This window comes from Hemicordylus capensis, chromosome 14 (genome assembly GCF_027244095.1).
Source record: "Hemicordylus capensis ecotype Gifberg chromosome 14, rHemCap1.1.pri, whole genome shotgun sequence".
Classification (NCBI taxonomy): Eukaryota; Metazoa; Chordata; class Lepidosauria; order Squamata; family Cordylidae; genus Hemicordylus; species Hemicordylus capensis.
Window position 1 is genome coordinate 10,632,709 of NC_069670.1, and position 23,242 is coordinate 10,655,950.

The 23,242-nt window shown below is 63.6% G+C and overlaps 1 protein-coding gene and 1 long non-coding RNA gene across 2 annotated transcripts in view; one reads left to right on the forward strand and one right to left on the reverse strand.

Moving 5' to 3' along the window:
* LOC128337373 (uncharacterized) overlaps positions 1-5,946 on the forward strand; it is a 30,519-nt gene extending 24,573 nt beyond the window's left edge. The window contains exon 3 of the long non-coding RNA XR_008312246.1: positions 5,350-5,946. This is a non-coding gene — a long non-coding RNA (uncharacterized LOC128337373). The remainder of the gene's footprint in view (positions 1-5,349) is intronic.
* LOC128337369 (neuroblast differentiation-associated protein AHNAK-like) overlaps positions 1-19,975 on the reverse strand; it is a 40,187-nt gene extending 20,212 nt beyond the window's left edge. Inside the window, exons 1-4 of the mRNA XM_053278297.1 lie at positions 19,840-19,975; positions 1,320-1,413; positions 954-1,113; positions 240-424 (exon numbers count right to left, since the gene is read on the reverse strand). Of these exons, the coding sequence (XP_053134272.1) occupies positions 240-424; positions 954-1,113 (345 nt within the window). The 5' untranslated portion in view covers positions 1,320-1,413; positions 19,840-19,975. The remainder of the gene's footprint in view (positions 1-239; positions 425-953; positions 1,114-1,319; positions 1,414-19,839) is intronic.
* Positions 19,976-23,242: the final 3,267 nt, after the last annotated feature.

Genomic DNA, 23,242 nt, shown 5'->3' on the forward strand with positions numbered 1-23,242 from the left:
TCGGTCACCAGCCAGTAATGGGGCCGTTTGCAAAACTCGACTCCCCTCACGTTTCGGAGTGGGATGCCGTTCCCATCACTTCTGTGTCTGCAGTTACGGAGAGCTGGGATTTGGGGAGCTTCTCCCCTGCCCGGAGCAGCAGCGTTGGAGGCACCAGAGGGGGAAGGAAGCCCCCCCCCCCACGCCCGGTCCCCTGAGCCGGCCTCCCTCCGCCCCCTGCGGCTAGGCTGCGGACTCACCAACACCACCTCTGGGCTCGGGGCAAACACGTCGTGGGACCAGGACTGTCCCGGCAGTGGGGACCGGTCTCCCTTCCTCTGCAGCCGCAGGCCCACCGTGTGGTGGCCGACATTCCTCAGGAGCTCGGTGACTTCTCCAGACTGCAGGTTGTCAAAGTAGATTGTGGCACTCACAATCTGATCCCCTGGGGAAGGACACACAGAGAGACACACACACACACACAAAAGGTGCTCAGGTCAGCCGGGCTGGACCTCGGGGGGGGGGGCAAGAAGAGCCCTGCTGGCTGCTTCCCATGGGGCCAGCCCCCAAGCAGGGCGGGGAGGCGAGAGCCACCTCCCGCCCGTTGCCCCCAAGCAACTTGCGCCCACAGCCACGGCGCTAACACGGGAAGCTGCCTTCTGCCGAGTCAGACCCTGGGTCCAGCTAGCGCAGGATCGTCTGCCTTGACAGGCAGCAGCTTCTCCAAGGTTTCCGGCTCAGGGGTCTTTCCCAGCCCTCCCTGGAGATGCTGCCGCCCGGGATGGAACTGGGGACCTTCTCCGCCACGGAGCTGTGACGGCCCCATCGGACAGCATGCACGTGTGGCCCCCCATCCAAATGCAACCCCCAGTGGACCCTGCTTAGCCAAGGGGCCCCTCCGCGCTCCCCGTGGTGGTGCTCCGCCGCTGAGCCCCCCTCGCCTCCTCCCCGCAAGCGGCCGCCCCGCCACTGACCTTCCTTCACGACTCCCGCTTTGGCCGCCGGAGAGTCCTCCTGCACCTGCTTGACGAAGACCCCTTCCTCCGTCTGGTCAATGGTGAGGCCGTGAGAGCCGCTCCCTTGCCAGTCGGGCAGCAGAACCTCCCGGGTGGCGCTGCCTTCCTCCTCCTCCATCTGAAGCAAGCCAGGCAGGAGCTCAGGGCCAGCTCTGCCAGGGCCCTCCTCGCGGCCCTGCAGACCCCCCTTGGGCTCACCGTCCTTGGAACGGGTGGCCATCCCAGGGACCCTTGCAAGCACTAAGACCAGAGGCCTTCGCCCTGCCCCGGAAACCTCCCGAAGGTGACCCCCAGGACAGAAGGGGCTGTCCTCCCCTCGCCTACCTTGCCGGGACTCTGCTCCAGTCAGGAACCGCCCCAGGAATCTCCTCCTCGCCTCTTGCTGATCCTCTGGTGCCGTCTGTTCTCGCTTCCCAGCCTGCAGGAGGGGCGGAAACCGACTTGGTGGGCCAGGCGTGGGAGACCCCCAGCCGCCCAGAACCAGGGCCCCCTCCTTTGGGAGGCCGGCAGAGCGCCACTTTGGCCTCCTTCCCAACTACTGCTCCACACCCCCTTCTAAAGGCATTTTAAAAAAACGATCTGGTGGGACAAAGGGGCCAGGCAGGCTGCCATCCCGCGGGGCTTCCTTCCGAGGAAACGCTCCCAGGGTGGCCCTGCCGCCACCCCCCTCCCTGCCTTCCCAGGGGCTCCGTCCCAGGCCGGGGGGGCCCCAGCAGGGGCGGAGTGTGCCACATGCCAGCCAGCCCCTCCCGAGGCCTGAGCATGCAAGGCATGGTACACACGCCGGCGGCGGCAGCAGCAGCAGGAATGCCGAGACTGTCCTCTCCCTGCCCTGGGCACAGCGGGAGGAACCGCCAGCCAGCGGGCCCTGCGCCCGGGAGTGCCAGGAAGGGCCTGGGCAGCAGCAGCAGCAGCCTTGCTCCAAGCAGAGGGGTGAGGGCTGCTGCTGCTTTGGCAGTCCAGGGGCCAGAAGCCCCGTTGATGCCGGTACCCAGCCAGCCTGGAGCACCTTCCTGGCAAGGCCAGGCCAGGCTCCAGCACCCGGGCCTCTCGAGTCTGGAAAAGAGGCAGGATCGAGGGGTATACCAGTATGCATGGATGGCGGGGAGAGAGATTGATTTCTCTCTCTCACACACACACACAGTCCTAGAGCCAGGGGTCACCCCATGCAACGGAAGGTCACTGACCCTTTGCACAAAGCCTTAGCCTATGGATTTCTGTGCCATGCCCTTTCCCTGCTGCCAAACACGAGATTGTCTGCCACGGGCTGTGGTGCTGGCCGCCAGCTTGGATGGCTTTAAAAGGGGCTTACACAAATTCAGGGAGGACAGGTCTATCTGTGGCTCCTAGTCTGGTGGCTGTGGGCCACCTCCAGCCTCAGAGGCAGGCGGCCTCCGAATGCCAGCTGCAGGGGAGAGAGAACAGGTCCTCACCCCCCAGCCTGTGGGCTTCTCGGAGGCATCTGGTGGGCCACTGGGTGGAACAGGAGGCTGGGCTAGCTAGGCATCCTTGGGCCTGATCCAGCAGGGCTGTGCTTATGTTCTTAAGCCCACTCCTTACAAGTGAGTAAGCAGGCAGGCAAGCAAGCGTGAGGGCCCAGGACCCCGAAGCCGTCGGCACTCACGGCAGCAGCAGCCCTTTAAGAAGAGATGCCCGGGGTTGCACTGGGAACTCTCTGCATCCTCCTAGCCCAGCCTCCTGCTTCCAAGAGTGGACGGCCCCAGAAAGCCTTGTACATTGCTCAGTTCAGTGCCCTGATGGCGACAGTCAGATCACTCCTCTCTCTCGCCTCCGAGCTCTCTGGCCCCAAGCATTTCCACTGCCCGGGCACGAGGCCTTTGTTTCTCTCCCTCAAAAAGGCCGGCCGGCCGTGGGCTTATTCGCATTCCTCCTAGCGCTCGAGAACGGCGACGGGGAAGGAAGGACGCAGCACAACTGGACACGTTGCATCCCTTCTCGAGGGCCGCGTGGCGCAGCTAGGGGGCGCTGCTGCCTGCACCACCACCTGGGCGCTTTGCACAGGCGCTTGGGAGGATGCAACCCAGAAGAAAGTTTTTCCATTTCGAAACAGCTGCAGACATGCCTGCTCGGCCCATGCCTGACACCTGATCGGCCCAGGCGGGGGGCGGGGAGGGCACTCTGGAGAGCGCCCCCCCCCCATCGGCCCCTGTCCAGTCCAGGACTCCAGAGCAACACCACGGGAGCCAAGCTCCCCCCCCCCCGGCCAGCAACACACGCAAGGGGGGCCTTCCCTCTTGCATGCCCAGTGGCCGCAGCAGCAGCGTTTCGCAGAGGGAAGCAGGGGGTGCTCCGGTGTGGGCCGCTTCCCCTCCGTATTGGCTTGTTTACATCTCTAGACGGCCCCATCCCAAAGCTCTGGGCGGTGCACAACCAGTTCCAAAGGACATAAAAACAAACGCCATCAAAAACACACGACTGGACACAATATACAAACCCTTTTGAAACCATCCAGAACCTTTTTCAACCCATTGAAATCCTTCTTAAAAACAACTCCTCAAGAGCAGCCCTGCTGGGCCAGGGCAAAGGCCCCGGTCGCCCCACAGCCTGCTTCACGCAGCGTGGCCAGCCGGGCATCTCCCTTGCGGAGTGGGAGCACCACCACAGCCCCACGGCATACACGGGCTACAAGAGCCCAACGGGGGTTTGACTCATCTGGCTTCCTGGCCAACACACACACACACTGCCTGGAAATCGTGCCCCAGCTGCCCCCCGAGCCCAGCCCCACACTGCCTTCCTCGGGCCCTGGAGCACTCGGCCAAGAGAGGGCCAAACCAGAAGCGCCCTCCTTTCAGGACTGCTTTGAGATGAAACGGGATGGAAGGGAGCGTTTGCATCCCAGGGCGGCTCTGGTTGAGCGGCGGAGTCTTTTCGGCCGGATGTCGTGCAGCCAGAACCATGCAGAAGTGGCACCATGTGTGTGGCTTCTCGGGACCCGGCACACGCGACATCTTCGGGACGGGGGGCTCGTATTTCAGACATACTTGGCAGGTCATGGCCTGAGCAATTCGCCCGCCCGCCCACCGTCACACGGAGCTGCCACCTCCCCCCCCCCGCCCGCTCACTCTTCCAGCTTTCCCTGCCAACACCCCCCCTCCACAAACAAAAACCCTGCCCAGGCCGAAGAGATGCTGCATCTGTTGAATCTTGGCCTCTCACACACCTGTCAGCAGGGCAGATATGCTGGAGGCAGTCATGGGGGGAGCTCTGCCCTCCCTGGGGAATGCAGGAGGCTTCTGCTGGAAAGCGGGGACTAGAGATCTGCTCTCCTTCTTAAAAGCTGCCAAGTCACAAGGGGGTGTGTGTCTGAAATAGCCCCTCCCCAGGGCCTGCAGCCTGTGGGGACGAGCAACACCTCAGGGGGAAATGCTTCCTGAATGTGGGCAGAGCCAGAAGCCTGCAGGGCTCACACGTCTCGCCACCACGTTGCCCTTCCGCTGGCCTCAAGTGGCCAGGGGTCCCCCAGCCCCCAGCAAGGCTTAGGGCAGCGCTCCCACCAGCCGCTGCCTTGACCAGCCCAGCCAGGCCTACAACGTTCCAAAATCCACCTGGGGAGTCTGGTCCCAAAGAGGCACACGCTGCAGAAGGGGCTGGGGGGGGACACACGGTGGGCTTCTGCTAGGTCACTCCCCAGCCCTCCCCACTCAACGTGCTCCAGAGGGTTGGAAGGCAGGGTCCCCACCTCAGCAAAACCAGCAAGTCACACAAGGCCTCGTCCTTCCTGGCGCCCGAGCCAGATCTCGGAAGGCGCACTCCCACCCCCCACATCGCCCCACAGCACAGCACCCACAGCCAATGGTTTGCAAATCTTTTAAGCCAATTCTCCGTTTAAAAATACAAACACCAAACTCGACCCAAACCCCTGTGCAACCGAGGGCCAACCCAGGAGACTGGAGGTCGGGAAACTTAGGTCTGGCAAAAGGAAGCACTTTTTCACACCGCGCAGAATTAATCTCTGCCATGGGATGTGGGGGTGGCCCCCAGCTGGGGTGGCTTGAAAAGGGGCTTCGACAGATTCGTGGAGGGCAGGTCTATCCGTGGCGACGACTCTGGAGGCTGTGGGCCATCTCCTGCCTCAGAGGCAGCAGGCCTCTGGGTACCAGCTGCCGGGGAGCCACGGCAAGAGAGGTCCTGCCCTCCCCTCTGGCCTGTGGGCTGCTCAGAGGCATCTGGTGGGCCACTGTGGGGAACAGGAGGCTGGACCAGATGGGCCTCCTTGCAGGGCTGTTCTGATGTTCTTAATTTCTCCCATTGAAGATAGTGGGGTTGGGGGGCCGGTCTTAAAAATTAGTACTTTGACTCAGGTTCAACAGCAACTTCTGTCTCCATTTTACAGCGTTTCCCTGCAAGCAAGCGGGTTTGATCTCCGTCCCCGTGCAATGTACCTCAACCGGTTCCAAACCGGTTCCACGTTTCCAAAGCAGTGACCAAAAAAAGAGCTTTGGAAAGCTAGCGTGTGAACCAGCCGAGAGGTGGCGAGTCCAGCGACCCCGGGGAAGAACCAGAGCTGGGCTGAGCCCACAGACTCGGCACCCTGGCGCCAAGACACAGATCTCCTCACCAGAGCGCCCCCCCCCCGCCAAGTCCACGGAGGCTCCTCCTGAGCAGGGAAGCCAAGGGGCTGCCGGACGAGGGCTCCTCTGCCAAGCTGACCCGAGGATCTCCAAGCAAGGGAGCCACGGATCGTCGGACCGGCTCTGCTCTCCTGCCAGCAAACCACGAAAGGTACGGCTGGGAGTGGGAAGCCAAAGCCAAGCAGCAGAGTTACTTCCCCACAGGCAGTTTCTCATACTCCCCCCCCCCCACACACACACACTGGGCTGGAGTTAACCCGGAGCTTGCCTAGACATGAAGAGCCCTGCTCTGAAGAGGAAGCTGTGTGTGCGCTCAGTTTTGGGATGTGTGGGAGCCAGCGAAGAGGGAAAGCCTGGGAAGAGGCGATGATGTGGAAGCCAGGGAGGAGGGAAAGGTCTCCCTCCTCCCGGGCTTCCCCACCATCACTTCTACCCAGGTTTCCCCTCTTCCCTGGCTTCCACACAACCGAAACTTGGGAGCGCACACAGCTCCCGGGTGGAACACAGTTTTTGCTGGTGTGGGTGACCTCGGTGTCTCTCTCCTCTCTGCCCTGGCCTTCCCATCCTCCTCCTCCTGAGGAAGCTCCCATGCGTTCCTCCCACTTCACAATCCCCAGCAAATTCCACCCATGTGTGTCTTCTTCAGGGGGTTTTCTTCTTCCTGCATTATCTTTTCCCAGCCATTGGGGAGAGGTACGTTTTTGTGCTTTGCAAGAAAAAGGGAATATCCGCTGAAGAATCTTCCCCGAAATGCGTAGAGACTTGTTCTTCCACAATAAACAGTTTTGCACCCGCTGTTCTTTGCTTGGTTGTCTGTGCTGGTGGGCCGCCTTCCCTTCTTGTGTGCCTTCAGCTAGCCATTTTGTCCCCGTGGATGCTGAGGGAATGCATCCCAAGCAACCGTGCCTGCATTTCTGTGACACCCTACAGGCTATGATTCATTTTTGCCCCAGTGCAGCTGCTGCTTCCGGATTGGCTGGCCTATTGCGATGGCACAGAATGTTCATGAACATCCCAATTGCGCAGGAATCAGAGGTGCTGGGATGTTTGTAGCCCAGGTTCTATGAGGGAAGGGGGAAGTGGTCAATCTGGTCAGGAGCAAAACTGCAGCTTGGCCCTAGGGACACCTTTGTGAACGAGGAGGTGCCAGGAAATCAGTCCTATAAGGGGTATGAAGCCCTGAGTCAGAGTAGCAGCCAGTGCCAGAAATAGCAGTGATGGAGGCTGACCTGCACACCTTTCCTGGAGCCGAGGAGCCAGTGCTTTGGCTGCCAACTTCCAATGTATTTGGAAAGTGTTGAGATCTTGCAAGTTGGGTCCTGCTGGATCAGCACTAGACCAGCACCCTGCTCCCAAGAGCGGCTACAGTCAAGGCACAAAGCAACAGACCTTCACTGTCTCCTGTCCCCAGCACTGTTCAGAGGTAGACTGCCTCCGAATGTGGAAGTTCAATTGAGCTAACCCCTGATGACGTCTGCTTTGCAGCAAGGGCATCCTTTCTTCCTCCCTGCCTCTATCAGACATAGAGGCCCATAACACTGAGGTCTGGGGACATGCTTGGCAGGGAATTCCATTCTCAAGAACCCGCTCCCTGCCTGCCTGCCAAAGAGCAGAAGGTGCTCGTCCAGAGGGACCACCAGTGGCTGCAAAAAAGCACACGCCTGCCCTGCGCTTTGAGGTTTTTCTGGTAGAACCCGTTTCTCTCTCAAGTTAGAAAGGTTAGAAGGAAAGGAGAACGCCCCCCCCCCTTGAAATCCCTGCACCAAACACACGAGCCGCAGCAACGAAATCCTTGAGAAATTCCCAAAGGCCATAAACTTCCCTGGAGCCTGGCCCAGCAGAGCTTCTTGCTCGAGAGTCTCTTGTCCCACATTTTATGATGCAGAGGCCGCTACGCAGGCAGGACACCATCTCTGCTTAACCCTTGCAGAGTCCCAGCGAGGAGGCCAGGGGTCAGGTTTCCCCGCCTGGGAATCTGCCCCCCTCCCTGGAGGCTTAAAGGGCCCCACTTCAGCCTCTTCCTGTGCTCTAAGCCAGAGGCGGGCCCTTGGGGCCCTTCAAGTCCAACTGGGGGGTTCCCAGCCTTGGGTTCCCAGGGACTACAACTCCCATCACCCCCCACCCACCACAATAGCCCAAGGTTTCCTCAGCTCTCTGCCCTCCAGGGGAGGTTTTCCTCAGCCTCGCCTGCAGAGGTCCTTTGCAGCGGCCATAATCCAGACGCCACAAGCCCCGATGCCTTGCTCTAGCTCACCGGCCCTTGTGCCGCCGGCCCTGGCTGGGCTTGGACCCTCTCTCCGCCCCGTCCCCAGGGCCCCCCCACCTTGCTCCCTCCCATGCCCTCCTCTGGGCTCTCCCCAGCATGTGATGAGACCCCTACCCTTGGCCAGCTGACACAGCCCGCAGCCCAGCAGGTGGAGACGTCTCACCTGCCTCGTGGTGCAGGCCTGCCCCTACTCCGTCTTCGGGGCACATCACCCCAAAGGGGACCCCGTTCCCACGACCCCCCCCCCCCACTGCGCCGGGATTGCTCGCTTGCTGACTGCTTGGGGAAAGCAGCAACCAAAGGGCCACACCCTCCTTTGTTTCCCTGGACAGGAGCCCGCAGGCTGGGCCGCGATTGCCTCCAAAGATGACTCACAACACACACACACACACACACACAGAGGCTGCACCCAGCAAAGGGAGAGGCTGTGGAACTTTGCAGAGTTGGGCAGCCAGCTCAGCGCCGACATTTTAGCAACCACGAAGTGAGGCTGGGGTGGGACGCACAGTCAGAAATGGAAGCCGACACGGGAGCGAGGCACCCGCGCCGGCCCAAACCCAGAGGCCTGCCTGGGATTTCGGGGCGCAGAGCTGACCAGCAGACCCCAGCCGGCTGGCTTCAGGAGGCTCTGCCTAGCCCCCAGCCCAGCCCGCCCCGCTTCTGCAGGAGGAGGGAGCTTCCTGGGCCCCATTGGAGGCCGGGCAGGGCCCTCCCCGGCAGAGGCCAGGCCCGGACGGCAGAGCGTGCAGAGTTGTGCCGGGCAGCCTCCTCTCTGGGCGGCCACTTCCCAGCCTGTGTTCCTCCCGGCACACGAGCCCCCTCCCCAGCCCTCTTTGCTCCAGAGACCCCCTCCGGGGGTGGTGGGAGCAGGGAGGAGGGCCCTCCAGCCCACCAGCCAGGGCCCCCCCTTCCTCCTCCTGCTGCTGCTGCTGCTGCTGGCAGGGAGCGGGGCCCACCACGAGGGCCCTGGCCAGTTGCTGCTCTTCTCAGGTTGGCCCACGTGTCTGCCTGGCCGGTATTTTTAGGAGCAGCTGCTCAGCTTTGCAAGCGATGGGCCCGTCAGGATTTCTTGGGATTGCCGGGTTATTCCTGGGAAGGGGGAGCGCAGGGCAGTGGCGGGGAGGGGGGGAGCCAAACGCAGCCTGGCCTTCCCGGGGAGGGAGCAACGGACTCCCCAGCTCAGGAGAAGCAGCAGCAGCAGCAGCAGGCGCCGCCCAAGAGCAGCAGGGAAGGGGCTCCGGGGGGGGCAGGCCTCTGACTGCAGCGATTCCTGGAGAGATCCCACCCACCCCCCGCCACACATTCCTCCCGGCACCCATCCAAATGCAAGCCCAGGCGGGCTCTGCGTAGCCAAGGGGCCCGGCCAGAAGGCGCAAGGGCTGTGCCCCTCTGTGGCCCGCCCCGACCCACCTAGCAGGCCTGGGGAGCAACAGGCTGCAGCCGCAGGTCCTGCTGGGAGCTGCCCTCCCTCCTGGCAGGGGCCGGCGTTCCCAGGGAGGCCCCTGGAGGAGAGCCCCCCAGCTGCAGCGGGCGAGGGGAGTGGCCCTGGTCCCTGGCCCAGGAACACTGTGGGGACGCCCCGAGGGGGACCCCCCTCCCTCCACACGCCCCACTGCGGAGGCAGCGGGATGCTCCAGGCAGAGAGTCCAGCTGCCCTTGCCAGGAGGAGGCGGAGGAGACCCGTCTGGGGGGCGGGGCCGGCCGGCAGGAAAGCCACTCGCCCCCTAGCCACTGGGCTAGACAGACCTGACCCAGCAGGGTCTTAGACTTCTGGGGATTACAAGCCTTCAGTTTTGCACCTAGGGTGGACTTCCGACCAGGACCCGGGCCCAGAAACTCACCCCAAGTCATAAATCGGCCGGGGGCTGGCACAGGATTCAGGGGGGCCCTGCCAGCAGAAGCCGTTCTCAGTGGCCGGCTCGCCAGCATTCGCAGCCCTCTGGGTGGCAGACACCCCCCACCCCGCCCCTGTAAGGGAACTGCACCGGGGGGGGGCGAGAGCATGGGGGGTGTGCCCACACCGCAGGCGGCAGATGCCACCCGGGGCTGGGGCAGTAATCCTTTGATCCCAGCCGGACACTTCTCATTGTTGCCGCGTCCTCCGGGCTCCAGCGCCCGGCAGCCCCACCACCAAGCGGGGAAACGCGCTGAGCAAAGCAGGGTTCAGCTAATCCCCGCCGGCCACGGCAGGCAGCACGCCCAAAGGCGACAGGGAAGGGCAGCCGATGGATGGAGTGCGCCCCACACTGGGGGGAGGGATGGGGCCTCAGTGGGGCAGCAGAGCCCCTGCCTGGCCGCATCTCTCGGTGGGGCCGAGAAGGGCCCTTCTCTGCTGGGAGTCCTGGAGAGCGGCTGCCAGGCAGAGCAGACAGGCCTGAGCCAGGTGGACCGAGGGTCAGGCTCCACACAGGGCGGCAGCTGGCCTCCTCTCTTCCGGTCTCCCCAGCCCTGCGCCCTTCTCAAGCGCCAGCCTAGCCAGGTTTTGTCAGAGGAGGATCCCCGAAAGGGGGACAGGGCCGCGATGGGCCAGGGGACACCCCCCCCCCCCCCGCAAACAGAGGGCGGCCTCTGCTCCAGAGCGGGAGTCGGGCAGGCAGCCGTCTGCCTCGTGACTGCCAGGCAGGGCAGGCATGGACGGCGGGGCGTTTCCTCCGGGCTGCCAAAGCACAGCGGTCTGCCCCCCCACCACCACCCACCACCGCGGCCAAGCGCTGAGCAGCTCCTCCCAGCCCAGCCAAGAGACCGAGGCCCACCCCAGCCCCGCAGCCCAGCCCGGCCCCGGAAGTGCCCCCTCCAGCCCGCGAGGACGGGATCCTCCATCTGCACCGGAGACCACCGGAGTGGGGAGCCAGACACGCGTGTGCTGCTGTGCTGATCTGCAGAGAGATGCGGTGGAGGCCACGGGGGGCTGCAAAGAGCCTCCTGCAAGTGCAGGCAGAGAGGCCCAACTCCTCCGCTCCAGCCGGAGGTTTCCCAGCTCTCCTGCCTGCGGAGAAAGGCTTTGGCAAGGCATGAGCAGAGACCGCTGCCACCCCCACCCCCAGTGCTCAGGGGCCGGTTTCACTCCCGAGGGCAGCGTGCCGCTCAGCGCTCCTCTCCTGGGGCCCAGCCCTGCTCTGGGCGGCCTTCTGGGGCAGTGCGGGCACCCTGTCCGTGGCACAAGGGGCAGAGGAGCCCCTGCGTGGCCTGCAGAAGGTCCCCGGTTCCCTCCCTGGCAGCAGCAGCAGCATCTCCAGGCAGGGCTGGGAGAGACCCCGGAGCCGGAAACCCCGGAGAAGCCGCTGCCAGTCAATGCAGGCAATCCTGAACTCGGTCTGACTCGATATTAAGCAGCTTCCTAGATTGCTCCAGGTTAACCAGGACTGCTCATGGGGACCCTGTTGCTCCAGAGAGCAAGATCCTGAAACCCAAAGTGCCACACCTTCAAGCCAGCTCATACCTGTCTCTGTCACTCACTTGTTCTCTCTTCAAACCTGCCAAAGTGATTTGCACGATCTGGGGTGGGTACCTTATTCAAAAACAGAGAGAGATTCCAGCCTGTCAGGAGACAATCTCCTCAGCTTCGGATCCCATGGATAACATATCAACAGGCCAACCTGAGTTATCTGCCAGCCATCTGCCTAACAAAGGTCTGCTCAGTCAGCCCCAGTTAGCAGATGATGGGGCAATCACGGATTCCAGTACATCTTTAACCAGAAGAGCAAAGCCATTAAAACCAGAGTAAACAACAGAGTCTCCAGCAAGATCTCATCGCAAAGCCTGAGAGAACCAGCGGTGCTCCAAATCCAAATTCCACAGGCCTCCCGTCGCCTGGCCTGTTGTTGCTGACTCCTGGTGTTGATCCCTGGCATCTGGTCTGGACTGCCTGCATCTGCTTGGCCAACCCGCACTCACCATGAACCTGCCTGCTCAAGCCAGGCCAGACTCTAGGCATTGGAAGGGAACGAGACCGCGCACAAGAGCGCTCCACTCCAGCACAAGAGGCAACGCCCTCAAGCGCCATTTTTAAAAAAAGAACAAAGTTGCCAGACATCGAGGCTGTAGGGAAGATGCCACCAACCCGCCCAGCTTCCCCCACTGCTCTTCATTCGCTGCCTCGTCCCTCCATCCCGGTGCCCAGCGTCTGGCTTTCAGTGTTTGTCCTGGGGTGGGAGATGCGTTTTTCTTCCAGGGCACCCGACTGCAAAACTCTGCCGTTCCAGATGCAAAGCGCTGGTGGCATTCCCCACCAGGCTTTCACTTTTACACCAAAGAAACTGTGTCCAAAGCAGCTTGCAAAGCAGACAAACCCCCCCTCCCATAGCAAAAGCCTGGGGTCCATTTGCAGCCCTCCCCACTAGGCTCTCAGCCACCCGCTCCCAACATTCTGCTTTCCTCCACCCCAGGATGGAGGATAAATAAAATTCCAGATCAACCCAACCCAACCCAGAAATGCAAACGCAGCCCACTTCCACGCCAAGCAGGACGCCTTGGAGTTGCCGCAAGATTTCTGAAGCGGAAAAGACGTGGGAACACACGGAAGGGGTCTCCAAGCCCTCACCGGCAGCCTTCGCACGGGCCTTGCACAAATAGGATGCGTCTAACCTCATCCACAAGAATGGAGCCAGCCTGGGCTTGAGGCAAGGTGGTTTCTGGGGGGGGGCGCTCCCCAGGGCCCCTCCCGCCCACAAACACAACATGCAAGCAAATGACGAGGACTCTACGTTGCCAGAACAGCCGACTGAAAGGAGTGTGCAGAGCACCCCTCTCGTTTTTAGCCAGCCAGCCACTGGCTTTCCAAGAGAGGCCCTGCAGAAACAGAGGCTGTCTATCTAGCGGGGCAGGCAGAATCTCCTCCTCCTCCACATGTTCATCAAGCCCCCTTTTACAGCCACTCCAGCAAGGGGGCAGCAAACCCTGTGGCCTGTCGTGTGAAGCACTGCTTGCTGCCATCCTGTGTAGAGCCTCCATGCCCACAGGCAGCCTACCCCTAAATATCACGTGCTATGCGCCAACGGACAGAATCCCTCTGGCATGCCACACAGGACTAGGCTTCTAATGCAACCCAGCTTTGGGTGTCAGGAGTGCCCCCTGGCCGATGACCTTGCCGTGAGAGAGGGGGCCGCTTCTGGAGTGAGGACAATGCCCCCCACCACCACCGCCGCCAGGGCAGACCTCCCCAAACAAGTGGGACCCTGTTTCCCTCCCCTGGAGGCCGTGCCTCTGCTCTCCACTCCGCTCAGGCCTTGAAAGGGCTGGATTGTGCAGGGGGCAGAAATTATATCTTTGTTCCGCTAGCCAAGCAGAGCAACGCTGAAATATGAAGTCACATGAGCAGCAGGGGAGGAGGGCCATGGGGGCAGATGTCCGAGACCCAAGGGAAGGGGCAGCCCCTCCAACACAGCCCTCCCCACTGGGCGGGGGGGACGGACCATGATGAGCAGGGAAGGGAGCCCCCCACCAGCCCACCTCCTGGAATCCGGAGCCTGGTTCTGGGCACCATCCTGCTTGAAGAAGGATCCACCGGGAGGGGCTGGGAGGGGGGCCAGCAAGATGGGGGGGAGCTGAGGGCTGGAGGAGATGGGGAGGGCTCTCCGGGGGGGGAGGAGTGGGGGGACCTCTCTCTGTTGCTCCTGAAGCCCGGAGCCGAGAGGGAGCCCCCCGTCGGGCCAGACAGGAGGAAGGCCAGACCTCCGGCTGGCCTGCAGCACAGCACAGGGGCAGGATCTCCGCTGCCCCTGGGGCTTGCAAACAGGCTGGGCAGCCTTCCAGACTTGCGAGGTGCCCTCTGGGCGCGTTTTGCCCAAGGAGCCACCCCCACGGAGCCCGCTGGACAGGGCTCCCCCGTGAAGCAGGATTCCTCCCTCCGGAATCCTTCCTCTTGCAATCTGGTCTCTGCTCTGGCAGCTGCCCCACCCCCCACCCCCCAACACAGACACGCACACACCTCTCACCTACAGGCCAGGTGGAAACCCCTGAGCGGCGGAGGTGGGGTCTGCAGACCCAGACCCCCAACTGCCCTCTCCATCCTTAGCCGTGCCATTGAGGCGGCAGCCTTGTGCTCGCTCACTGGGGAGGGAGCTTCCCTGGGCGAAGGAGGGTTTACATCCGAGGAAACACGCACAGGAGTGGGCTGCGAGTGACGGGTGGAGGGGGCTCTCCTTCCCCCAGCAGCAGAATCCGCACCTGGCACCACCCCACCCCTGCCTGCCCGCCCACGGCTTCTTGTGTGGCAGGAAGGGGAGAGGGCAGCAGAGTCTGCCGCCGGCCAGCCTGCCTGCCACACCTGCGGCACCCAGGGCAGCCGGCATCCCAGCTGGGCCCCCGCCCTGCTTGCTCCCCACCCCCAGGATTCCCTGCCTTGCCCGCGCTGCTCACGCCGGCTTCCCCTCCTCTCCTCCACCCCCACTCATGTCCCTGGGCCAAGGACGCCCTCCCCGCCGGCTCTCTTCCCCACTGCCGGGTTTGGGACTGTAAGCTCCTCCAGGCAGGGACCTGCCGCTTTGGCAAGGTGTGGAGGAGGGAGGAGGGTTGAAGGGGCTCTTTCCCTTCCTCCCCCAGGGACAAGCTGGGCGTGGACGCAGATCGGCCAGTCTTCTAACTCTCAACGCCGCCCAGCAGAGCGGCACAAAGTCCAAGCCAAAACGTCACCCTCCCGTTTTGACAGGTGAGGAACACGGACGCTGGGATGGAAGCAGTGAGCACGTGGCCCGCCAGAGCAGAACAGGCTGCTGTTTCCCCCTGTCCTTCTCCAGAGCAAAATCTGATTTGCTGCTGTAGGGGAGACTCTGCAGTGGTTGCTGGACTACGACTCCCATCATCCAGTGCGCCCGTGCTGCCGTGAAAGGACTGCGCGTCAGAGGCCATGTTCCCCATGACAGGGATTCCCAGACAACGTTGAGCACAACTCCCAGCATCCCTATCTATCTGCAGTGGCCTTTGGTGGGGAATGATGGGAGTTGTAGTCAACCACTGCTGGGGATCCCTGCCGGCCACCCAGGGATCTGCCGGCTGGAAAGCTCAATGGCTCTGATGGCCCAGTGGGAAGAAGGGGAGGGACCCTCACCCCGCGACTCCGCAGCCCCTGAGCAGCCTTCAAGGGCAGCCCAGAGAGGGGCCTAGAGGGCAGCCTTCTCCCGAGCCAGACCCTCACTCCATCAAGCTCAGGATTGCCCGCACTGACGGGCAGCAGCGGCTCTCCCAGGCTACAGGCAGGAGTTTCCCCCAGCCCTGCCTGCTCTTCCCCTCAGGGGAACCTCCCACTGCAGTGCTAGCCAGGGCAGACCCGGCTTCTCCCATGGGGGGGCACACAGCAGGAGGGGGCCAGGGGGACAGCCACCTCTCCCCCAAGCCCAGTCAGGAGCCAGCAAGGGCTACTGCCTGCCAGCCTGCAACATGCCAAACGGAGCAACCCTGCCGGCAGCCTAGCAACCCACCCACGGTGCACGGGCCGGCCCCTGCTTGCCATGCAGGCGCCACACTGTCACGGCCCTTTTATCTTCCAAAGCGAAAGAGATTCCTGGCAACTCCCCCGGCCAAGAGGCCCCTTCCCATCTACCGGCCCGGTGGAACTCCCCTACACAAGGCCAGCAACCCATAAGAATAGAGAGCGTAAGAGGCCCGGGAAGAGGAGAGCAGGCCTCACGGCACCCAGGGAAACAGCCCTTCCCAGCCAGAGGAGAACCACAGACTCCTCTCCAGAGCCCAGCAGCCCCCGTCGTCGGCACCCGTGAGCCAGTCCAGAGCGGGGCTTGCCGCCAGCTAGGACGCAACCCAGCACCCCCCTCTTGGCTGCCTCCAACTCCCCCCCCCCAGAAGGCTCCGCCCCGGCCGCTGAGCGGGGGAGGCTTGCTTTCCACCTCACCGCCTGCAAGCCTTGGGTTGCCAAAACCTTCTCAACATGAAAAACAAACAGCTTGAGAAAGAGCCCACATTCTTGCCTCCAGCTGAACCGCCACCCTTGTGTCCCTCGCAGGGAGCTCGGGGGCAAGCAGAAGGGGCCAGTGGCCGGGCCACGCTGGGGCAGAGTGGCTGGACCCGCAGCTGGCTCGGCTGGTCTGCGGCCAGAAGCGCCAGGGCTGGCTCTGCCACCTGGGGGGCACGAGGAGGAGAGAGCCACGGGCCGTGGGCTGCCGGAGCTCCCCACATCCCAGGCGCCTCGGTCCTCGGAGGCAGAAGCCCGTTGCGCGCCCTCTGCCAGCCCGTGGCCACCCCAAAGCCCAGTCTGGCGCCGACACTGGGGGGCTGGCTCCCAGATCCCCAGGGAAACTGCCTGGCCCGACCGAAACAGCAGCAGCACCCTGCAGCAGCCAAGGAGTCTCCCCGCCCGGTCTCTGCACGACTGCCGGCACCGCCTCACTCCATCCGCCTCTGCCAGGGACAGGCTGCTCCGCCTCCGGAAAGGAGCTCCCGGCCACTCGGGGGGGGGGGGACGTCAGGCCTGTGCGTGGACTCTCCCCTTCAGGGCCGGCCCAACGGCCTCGTCCGCTCCGGGACTGGAACACCTGGATGGGGCTCTCCTCATCTCACCTGCCCGCCCTCTTCTCCACCTCCTGGGGCTGGCTTTGGGCTGGAAGCCCCTCCAGACAGGGACCTGCCTTCTTCCCAGCCACGAAAGAAAGGCTCTTCAGTCCTGCAAAGCCTCCGGAACATCCTGGGCCATAGGCACAGGGCTGAGAAGGGTCTTCCCTGCAGGCCGAACGCTAGCAGGCCCCACAGAAGCCTGGCCGAGGGCAGGGAATCTGCCCATCGCAGCCGTCGACGGGGCTCTCCAACGTGGGCCCCCAGATGCTGCTGGGCCACCGGCTCCCATCAGCCCCAGCCTCAACAGCCACCAGGTTGGAGGACCCTTGACTGGAGGCCTTCTGCGTGCCCAGCCAGGCCACGGCCACTGGCTGTGGGGCCCCCTGAGGCTCCCACACCGGGTCCGGCCACTGGTCCATCGGGCTAGGCCCAGAGCTGAGAGAGGTCTGCTCCACTCCCTTGGCGAGGAGAGAAGGGTCAGTCCGCCCCGCAGCCTCCTTCCCTCTCCCAGTGCAGCAGCAGCATGGAAACAACGCCGGCTCCTGCCGCCGCTGCCTCCTCATTCACCTTGGCACACGGAGGGGGGCTCCTGGGCCGCCCCGCCCCCTCAGAAAGCCTGCAAGGTGTCCCGGGGCCGCCGGCTGGCGGTTGCTGTGGGTTCCCAGAGGAATGCCCGGCAGCACCTTCTTCTCCTCAAGGCAGGGCTGGGTTCCGGGCATACCTGAGAGGCCCAGCTTGCTTGCAGGGTTTTGGAAAATGTCGAGGTTCTCAGGGGAGCTGCTCGCTCAGGTGAGCTCCTCCTCCAGCTTTGGGTAGCAAAAGCAACATGTTGCAAGCCAGCCCAAACGGGCGGAAGGCTGCCGAGATCTGGCCGAACAGAACAGACCTGCTCAACGGAAACAGGCCGCAGAATCCGGCCGGGCTGGGGCAGCAGGAGTGCCAGCTGCCCCCTGCTGGAGTCCTCCTCCTCCTCCTCCTCGCCCTCTCCTTGGCCCCACCCCAGGATCCTCTTCTGCATCCCAGGGACACGCAGAGGGGCCCCCCCCCGCCACTGCCTTTGGTGCCACTGCTGCTCCCCTCCAGATCCACCCCCTCCTCTCTCTCTCTCTCTCTCCTTCCCAGTCAAATCCAAACTGGCAAGCCAACAAGTCCTCCTCTCCAAAACCAGCCTCCACAAAAATCTTGGACAGGGATCCTGGAAGAAGCCAGGCTCCGCAGCAAAGCACATTTCCTTGAGGAACATGAATTCGCTCCCGCCTCACGTGCCCCGACCTCGTGAGCGAGCGAGGAGCCAACGCCTTCCTTTCGGGGAGGGAAAGGGAGCCACGGGCGTCGGCAATGGCTCCCCCCCCCCCGACCTCCAGGAGCCCCCAAGCCCAGCGCCCTTCCAGAGAGGAGAGGAGAGCCCTGGGCTGGCCCCCCCCGCCTTGTGGAGGGACTCCAGGAGGAGAGGGCTCGAATGTAACCTCCTCCGCCTCTCTCCCTCCACTGCATGGTGCCCTCAGCGAACCTCCCTGCAGGAGGAACAGGAGAAGGAGGAGGAGGAGAAGGGACAGGACAGCTGAGAAGCCAAGTCGCCCGACGTGCTTTGGAGGGCGGGTGGCCGGCCAGCCCCTCTGAGAGAACCAACGCAACTCTCCCTCCTGCAGGCCTCCTGGGCCCAGGTGCTCCTTGCTGGGGTGGGGTGGGTCAGAAGGCCACCACGGCAGAAGCAAGCAGGCAGGCGAGGCCTCAGCCAAGGACGGCTGCAGGCATGCTGGCCGGGCTCCGGATCGGGACCCCCTTCCTGAGCGCTGAGGAGAGGTGCCCCATGAGAGAGATCTTCCCAAGCAAGGGGGGTCCTTCTCCCTGAAGGGCTAGCTTTCTCCATGCAGGCGCCTGGCGCTTGGGGCTGCATGCCAGAGATGGGGGTCCAGAAGAAGCAGCCCATCCAGGCCTCCAGCCAAGGGCCAGGAGTCCACCAGCCAGGAGGTGTGTGTGCTGCGGCGGCAGTGGCAGGCCGAGCTGGCGCAGCAGCTTCCCAAAACGGGGGGGGGGGCGGGTGCCACACCCAAAGAGTGAAAGGGAAGCCGTGCCTGAGCCCCAGCGCGCCAGATCCCGCCTGCTCCGGGCTGCCCTGCCGAGTCCTGCAGCAGGAGGAGGAGGAGGAGGCCACCCACGCCCTGCCCTGCCCTGGATTCCTTTCCCAAGGGGGGGGGACACCCCCTCCAGGTGGGAAGGGCGGGGAAGGGGGCGGAAGCCGTGGGGTGTCCCGAGGGGGTGGCCCACCACGGGGCATGCCCCCCACCCAGTGGGATCTCAAGTCCAGCCTCCCCCCTCCTCCTCCTCCCGGATCTCTCCCAGAAGGAGAGCACCTGGCCGGCTGCCCTCCACCTGGGTGGAGGGGCTGATGTGGGGAGAGGAGGAGGAGGAGGAGAGACCGACCTCTTTCTGTTCTTGGGGCGGAGGAGCAGATGAGCGAGTCCCATGCCCGGGCCCTGGATCTCGCCCGGCTTTTTCCATCCCCAAAGAGGTGGGGCTCTGCCCCGACCGGTTCCCAATCAACCGGGCACCGCGATCATCGCACAGGAGAAAGGACCCTCGCGCGCAGCTTCTGCCGGTCTGTCCTCGCGAGCACATACCCCCCAGCTGGGACAGGCGCCCTCCAGCCCCACAGAAAAGCGCCCCCCACGCAACGCTACAGTCCTGGCGCACCCCCCGCCCCCCAGAAGACGGCGAGGCAGACCCCTCCCTCCAGGGCTGCTCCCCCCCCCGCCCCCGGCTGGGCGGCCGCCTCCTCCCGTCCCGTCCCGTCCCGTCAGTCTTTCCAGCCACCACATTCCAAGGCAGCAGCTGGCGGGGGGCCAGCGGGGAGGGGGCGGGGGGAGGAGCCTCTCCCCGCCCGGAGGGCAGCCGCCCCGCAGCCAGGCAGCCCGTCCCGGGGCGGAGAAGCAGTTCGCCGACGGGAGCAGCGCGCGCGCGCGCGCGGGGCTGGGGGGACCCTGATGGTGGCCCTGGCCGCCCCTTCCCCGCAGCTGGCCATCGCCGAGCCCCGCGGCGCCCCCGTCCCCAGTCGCCAGCCCGGGAGAGAAAGCCCGCCCCGCTCCGCTCCCAGCTCGCTGTCCGGCTCGCACACTTGGTCCGGCTCCACTTGTTGATCGCAAAGCGAGTCACTCCGGAGTCGGGCAACGCCTTGCAGGCGCACCCCGCTCGGCGCCGCCACGTGCAAAACGAGAGCCCCCCCCCCGCCCCACACCAAGCCCTCCTTCCGAGAGCAGCCCCCACGCAGCGGGCGGACCCCCCTCGCCCCCAGGGGCAGCGGCGCCCCGTCCCGCCCAGGGTGCCTCCACGGTGGCGGGGGGGGGGGACACGAGGGGCTCCCCCCCCGCGTCTCAGCGCCCCGCCCGGACTGCCCACAAGGGGGGGCTTGCCCCGACCCCCTCCCTCCTGGAGCAGCGGCGCCCCTGGGGAGTGGGAAACCCTCCCGGCCCGGCGGCGCGGGTACCTGTCGGGGTGGCCTCAGCTGCTGCGCGGCACGGCCATGCCAGGCGGCGTCGACGTGTGTCCCGGGACTGCCAGACCCCAACCCGGCTCCGGATTCCTGGCGGCGGCGGTGGCGGCGGCGGCGGAGCGCACAGACTAGTGGGCAGCGCCCCGCGCGAGGCTGAGCTCTTGAACCTGGGTGTGCCCGGCCTGGGCCGCCTCCTCCCACCCGCTCCCTTCCCAGCGCTGGGGGGGGGAGGAGGGGGAGGGACCCAGAGAGGGGGGGAGGGGGGGAGGGAGTGGCGGCGGCAGCAGCAGCAGCACAGGCGGCCACCCTCTGCAAACTTACTCAGCCTCTCTTTCCACCCACCCCCAGAGGAGCCCGGCCGAGCAGAGCAGGGCTCGCCCAGCACCCTACCTCCAGCAGGGGACAGCAAGCCCAGCAGCCGGAGCAGGCTGCTGCTGCTCGACTCGCAGCAACTGGTGGACTGCCCCTGGGCCTGGAGGCTCCATTCAGCCAGCCAGCCCTCTGCTCTGTTAACCAGCCTCCTCCCCGGACTTTGCTGAGCCCCGCCCGCCCTCCCCGAGCCGGGCGCAGGGAAGTTTCCTCTAAGGGCCATGGCTCTCTTGCCTTGTGTATTTGTCACAGGGATGGACCACCTGCTCTGCGCATCTCCAAGCGCACAGTCAGCCTTTCATTAGCCATGACCCCAAGCCAGTTGACCACTGCTAAGAAACAGTCAAGCCCAGGCAAAGTTGTGCCGTCCGGTCGGTGTCTGCTCCTGGCGCCCCCAGAGCCCTGCAGTTGTCTCTGGTAGAATCCAGGAGGGGTTGACCGTGGCCTCCTCCCACGCAGGATGAGATGACGAGGCCTTTCAGCATCTTCCTTCCTATAGCGCTGCTGCCCGATGGGGGCGTTCCCAACCCCCCCCCCGCCATAGACTGGGAAACAGACCGGTGGGGATACGAACCAGCAACCTCTCTCTCCCTGGGCAAGTTACTTCCCCGCGTGGCAGCATGAGAAATCGTACCAATCTATTAAAAAGTGACAACACTACAAATATTGGAAAAGACTGTGCATCTTTTGAAAAGCTGAAGAGGAGTCCCTCTCACCCTCCGTGCCATATTCTTCCTCATCAGCCCTCTAACCTACTGCAAATCAATTTCCACCAGTTCATAAATACTTTGGTATGCAGCGCGAAATCAGCTTGTGCAACTCACTCCCTCTAGATGCAGTGACAACCACTGGCTTAAACTTGAAAGAAAGAAAGAAAGAAAGAAAGAAAGAAAGAAAGAAAGAAAGCCAGGAGGGACCAGTAAATGCATCTGCAGAGGGAAACTTCCCTTAGAAAGCCTGGCTAAAGTGTGGCACTCATTGCCACAGGACGTGGAGAGGATTGCCTAACATCTTGAGAGCTGAACCCCCATCCCTTAAGAGGAGGAGAAGCTCCTGCAGAGTTAAGATGAGGAGAACTAGATGTTAACAGGAGGAAGTTGAGATGCTTGCGGGGTGGGGGGAGGTGGCAGCAGCAGGGGGGGGCGGGGATGTGCCTAGCCACAGACTTCCTGCTGGTAGCCCATCTATGACGGAAACACACCACTCCTGCAGGCCGCAGCAAGACGCCCTTACCCAGAGCACCTGCTCTGTTTATCCACTATAAATATCCTTCCAATGCAACTTGTTTATGTGTTATAAATATCACCAAGAGTCTCTCCAGCTAAACACTGGAGTCCCCTCGGCTGCTGATCAGGTGCAGATCGGCCAGCTGTCCCTTCGCGGCAGAGAGATGCTTCTTTCACACAGAAGACACGACAAAGTCCTTGCCCTGGGCCTTGCTAGATCTGCAAAGGGCACACGGGGAGGGGGGGTTCCTTTGGGGGCTGCTCATTCAAGCTCACCCAGATGATGGGTGGTAGCTTCAGCACAGACCAAAGAGAACAGCTTACCGTGCAAAATTTACTTGTGGAACTCACTGCCACAAGTGTGGTGGGTTTTTTTAATGTTTTGATAGATTGGAAACAGGGGGCGGGAAAGGGAGTGGACACATTCACAGAGGAGAGATCTTTCAACCCAAACAGCTATTAGCCATTCAGTATCGGACCGTAGCCTTTCCCCCCTCACCACACATACCAGTCTCTGGCATGAAATGCATTGGCACCCGGCACCAGGAGATAAGCTCCGCCTGGCAGGGTTGCACCAGACAGCCACCTAGTTCCACATTCCATTGCCAAACAGCACCAGTCAGCTGCTTCGTTCAGATGGCTCGTCCCTGTCTGGGAGGCTCAATGAGACAATCATAGCTAATCACTACTGACTGGAAAAGCCTGCCTTCATACACTGGTCTGGTGGTGGTGGTTGTTTTTAAGCGGGGGAAGCCTTACAAGCCTTGCCACATCTCCACGTCATGTGGCAGTGAGTTCCACACCCTCCCATTGTGCATGGGGACCATCTTCTTCCTGCTCCCTGGGGCCCCTCCTGAAGTTCCTGCCAATCCGCGCCATTGGGAGACAGACACACACACCCCGGGCACTGCACCCTGGGTTTTAGTCCTGCAAAGCGGGGAGATCCATGTATGGCCCCCGCCCCCTTCCAGGCAGCCTGCAATCTGCTCCTGGCCTCCGAAGCAGTCTGGGAAGCTGGAAGGCAGCCCGAGGCCCGAGCCCCTCATTGCCCCGGGGGGCCTCGCTCGGTGGCCATAGCAGAGAGGCGGAATAACGCCCGGCCCTCTGGCCAGTGGGGGGACCCTGAGCAGACCCCACCACCCCACACGGCCTGCAAGGAGGCTGAGGGTGAAGGCAGCGGGGGGGGAGCAGTGGCTGGGGGGCGTGTGTGTGCAGCATGCTGTGTGGGGCAGCAGGGAAGCCTTGTCTTGCGCACAGACGGGGCAGAACTGGGCCCCTTCCTTCCCCGCACTGCGCCCCCTGGGACAGACGGCCTCTCCCTGGCCCCCCCCCCCCGAGACGACACAGGCCCTTGCGCTGCAGCTGCTTCTCCAGCTGTTGTCGCAGCAGAATTGTAGAGGAGGGGAGCCGTCGCCCCACAGCAGCCAGAGGGCCCCCCCACCCCACCCCGAGCAGCATGTGGGTTGCCCTTCCTCGCCTGCAGAACTGGTGCTGTCCCTTCCGGGGCTGCAGCCATCTAGCAAAGGCAGGGGCAAGGAGTCGCTTGAAGCCCCCCAGCACAGACCCAGCCCCCTTTTTGTGGGGCCCTTCCGCTCCAGGCCCTGCTGGGGGGATCCTGCCCCGATCTCCCCGGCCTGTGGGGGCCTGCAGCAAGCCAGCCGGGCCGTCTGCAGGCTCCCCGGAGGGGGGGGGGAGGCGCCAGCACTCCAGCGCCCTCCTCTAATTAGGGCCTGCTTGGCAGGAGGCTTAATGAGACACCAAAGCCCCTTGAAGTCTGCGGGGGGGGGGAGCCCAGGCCCATC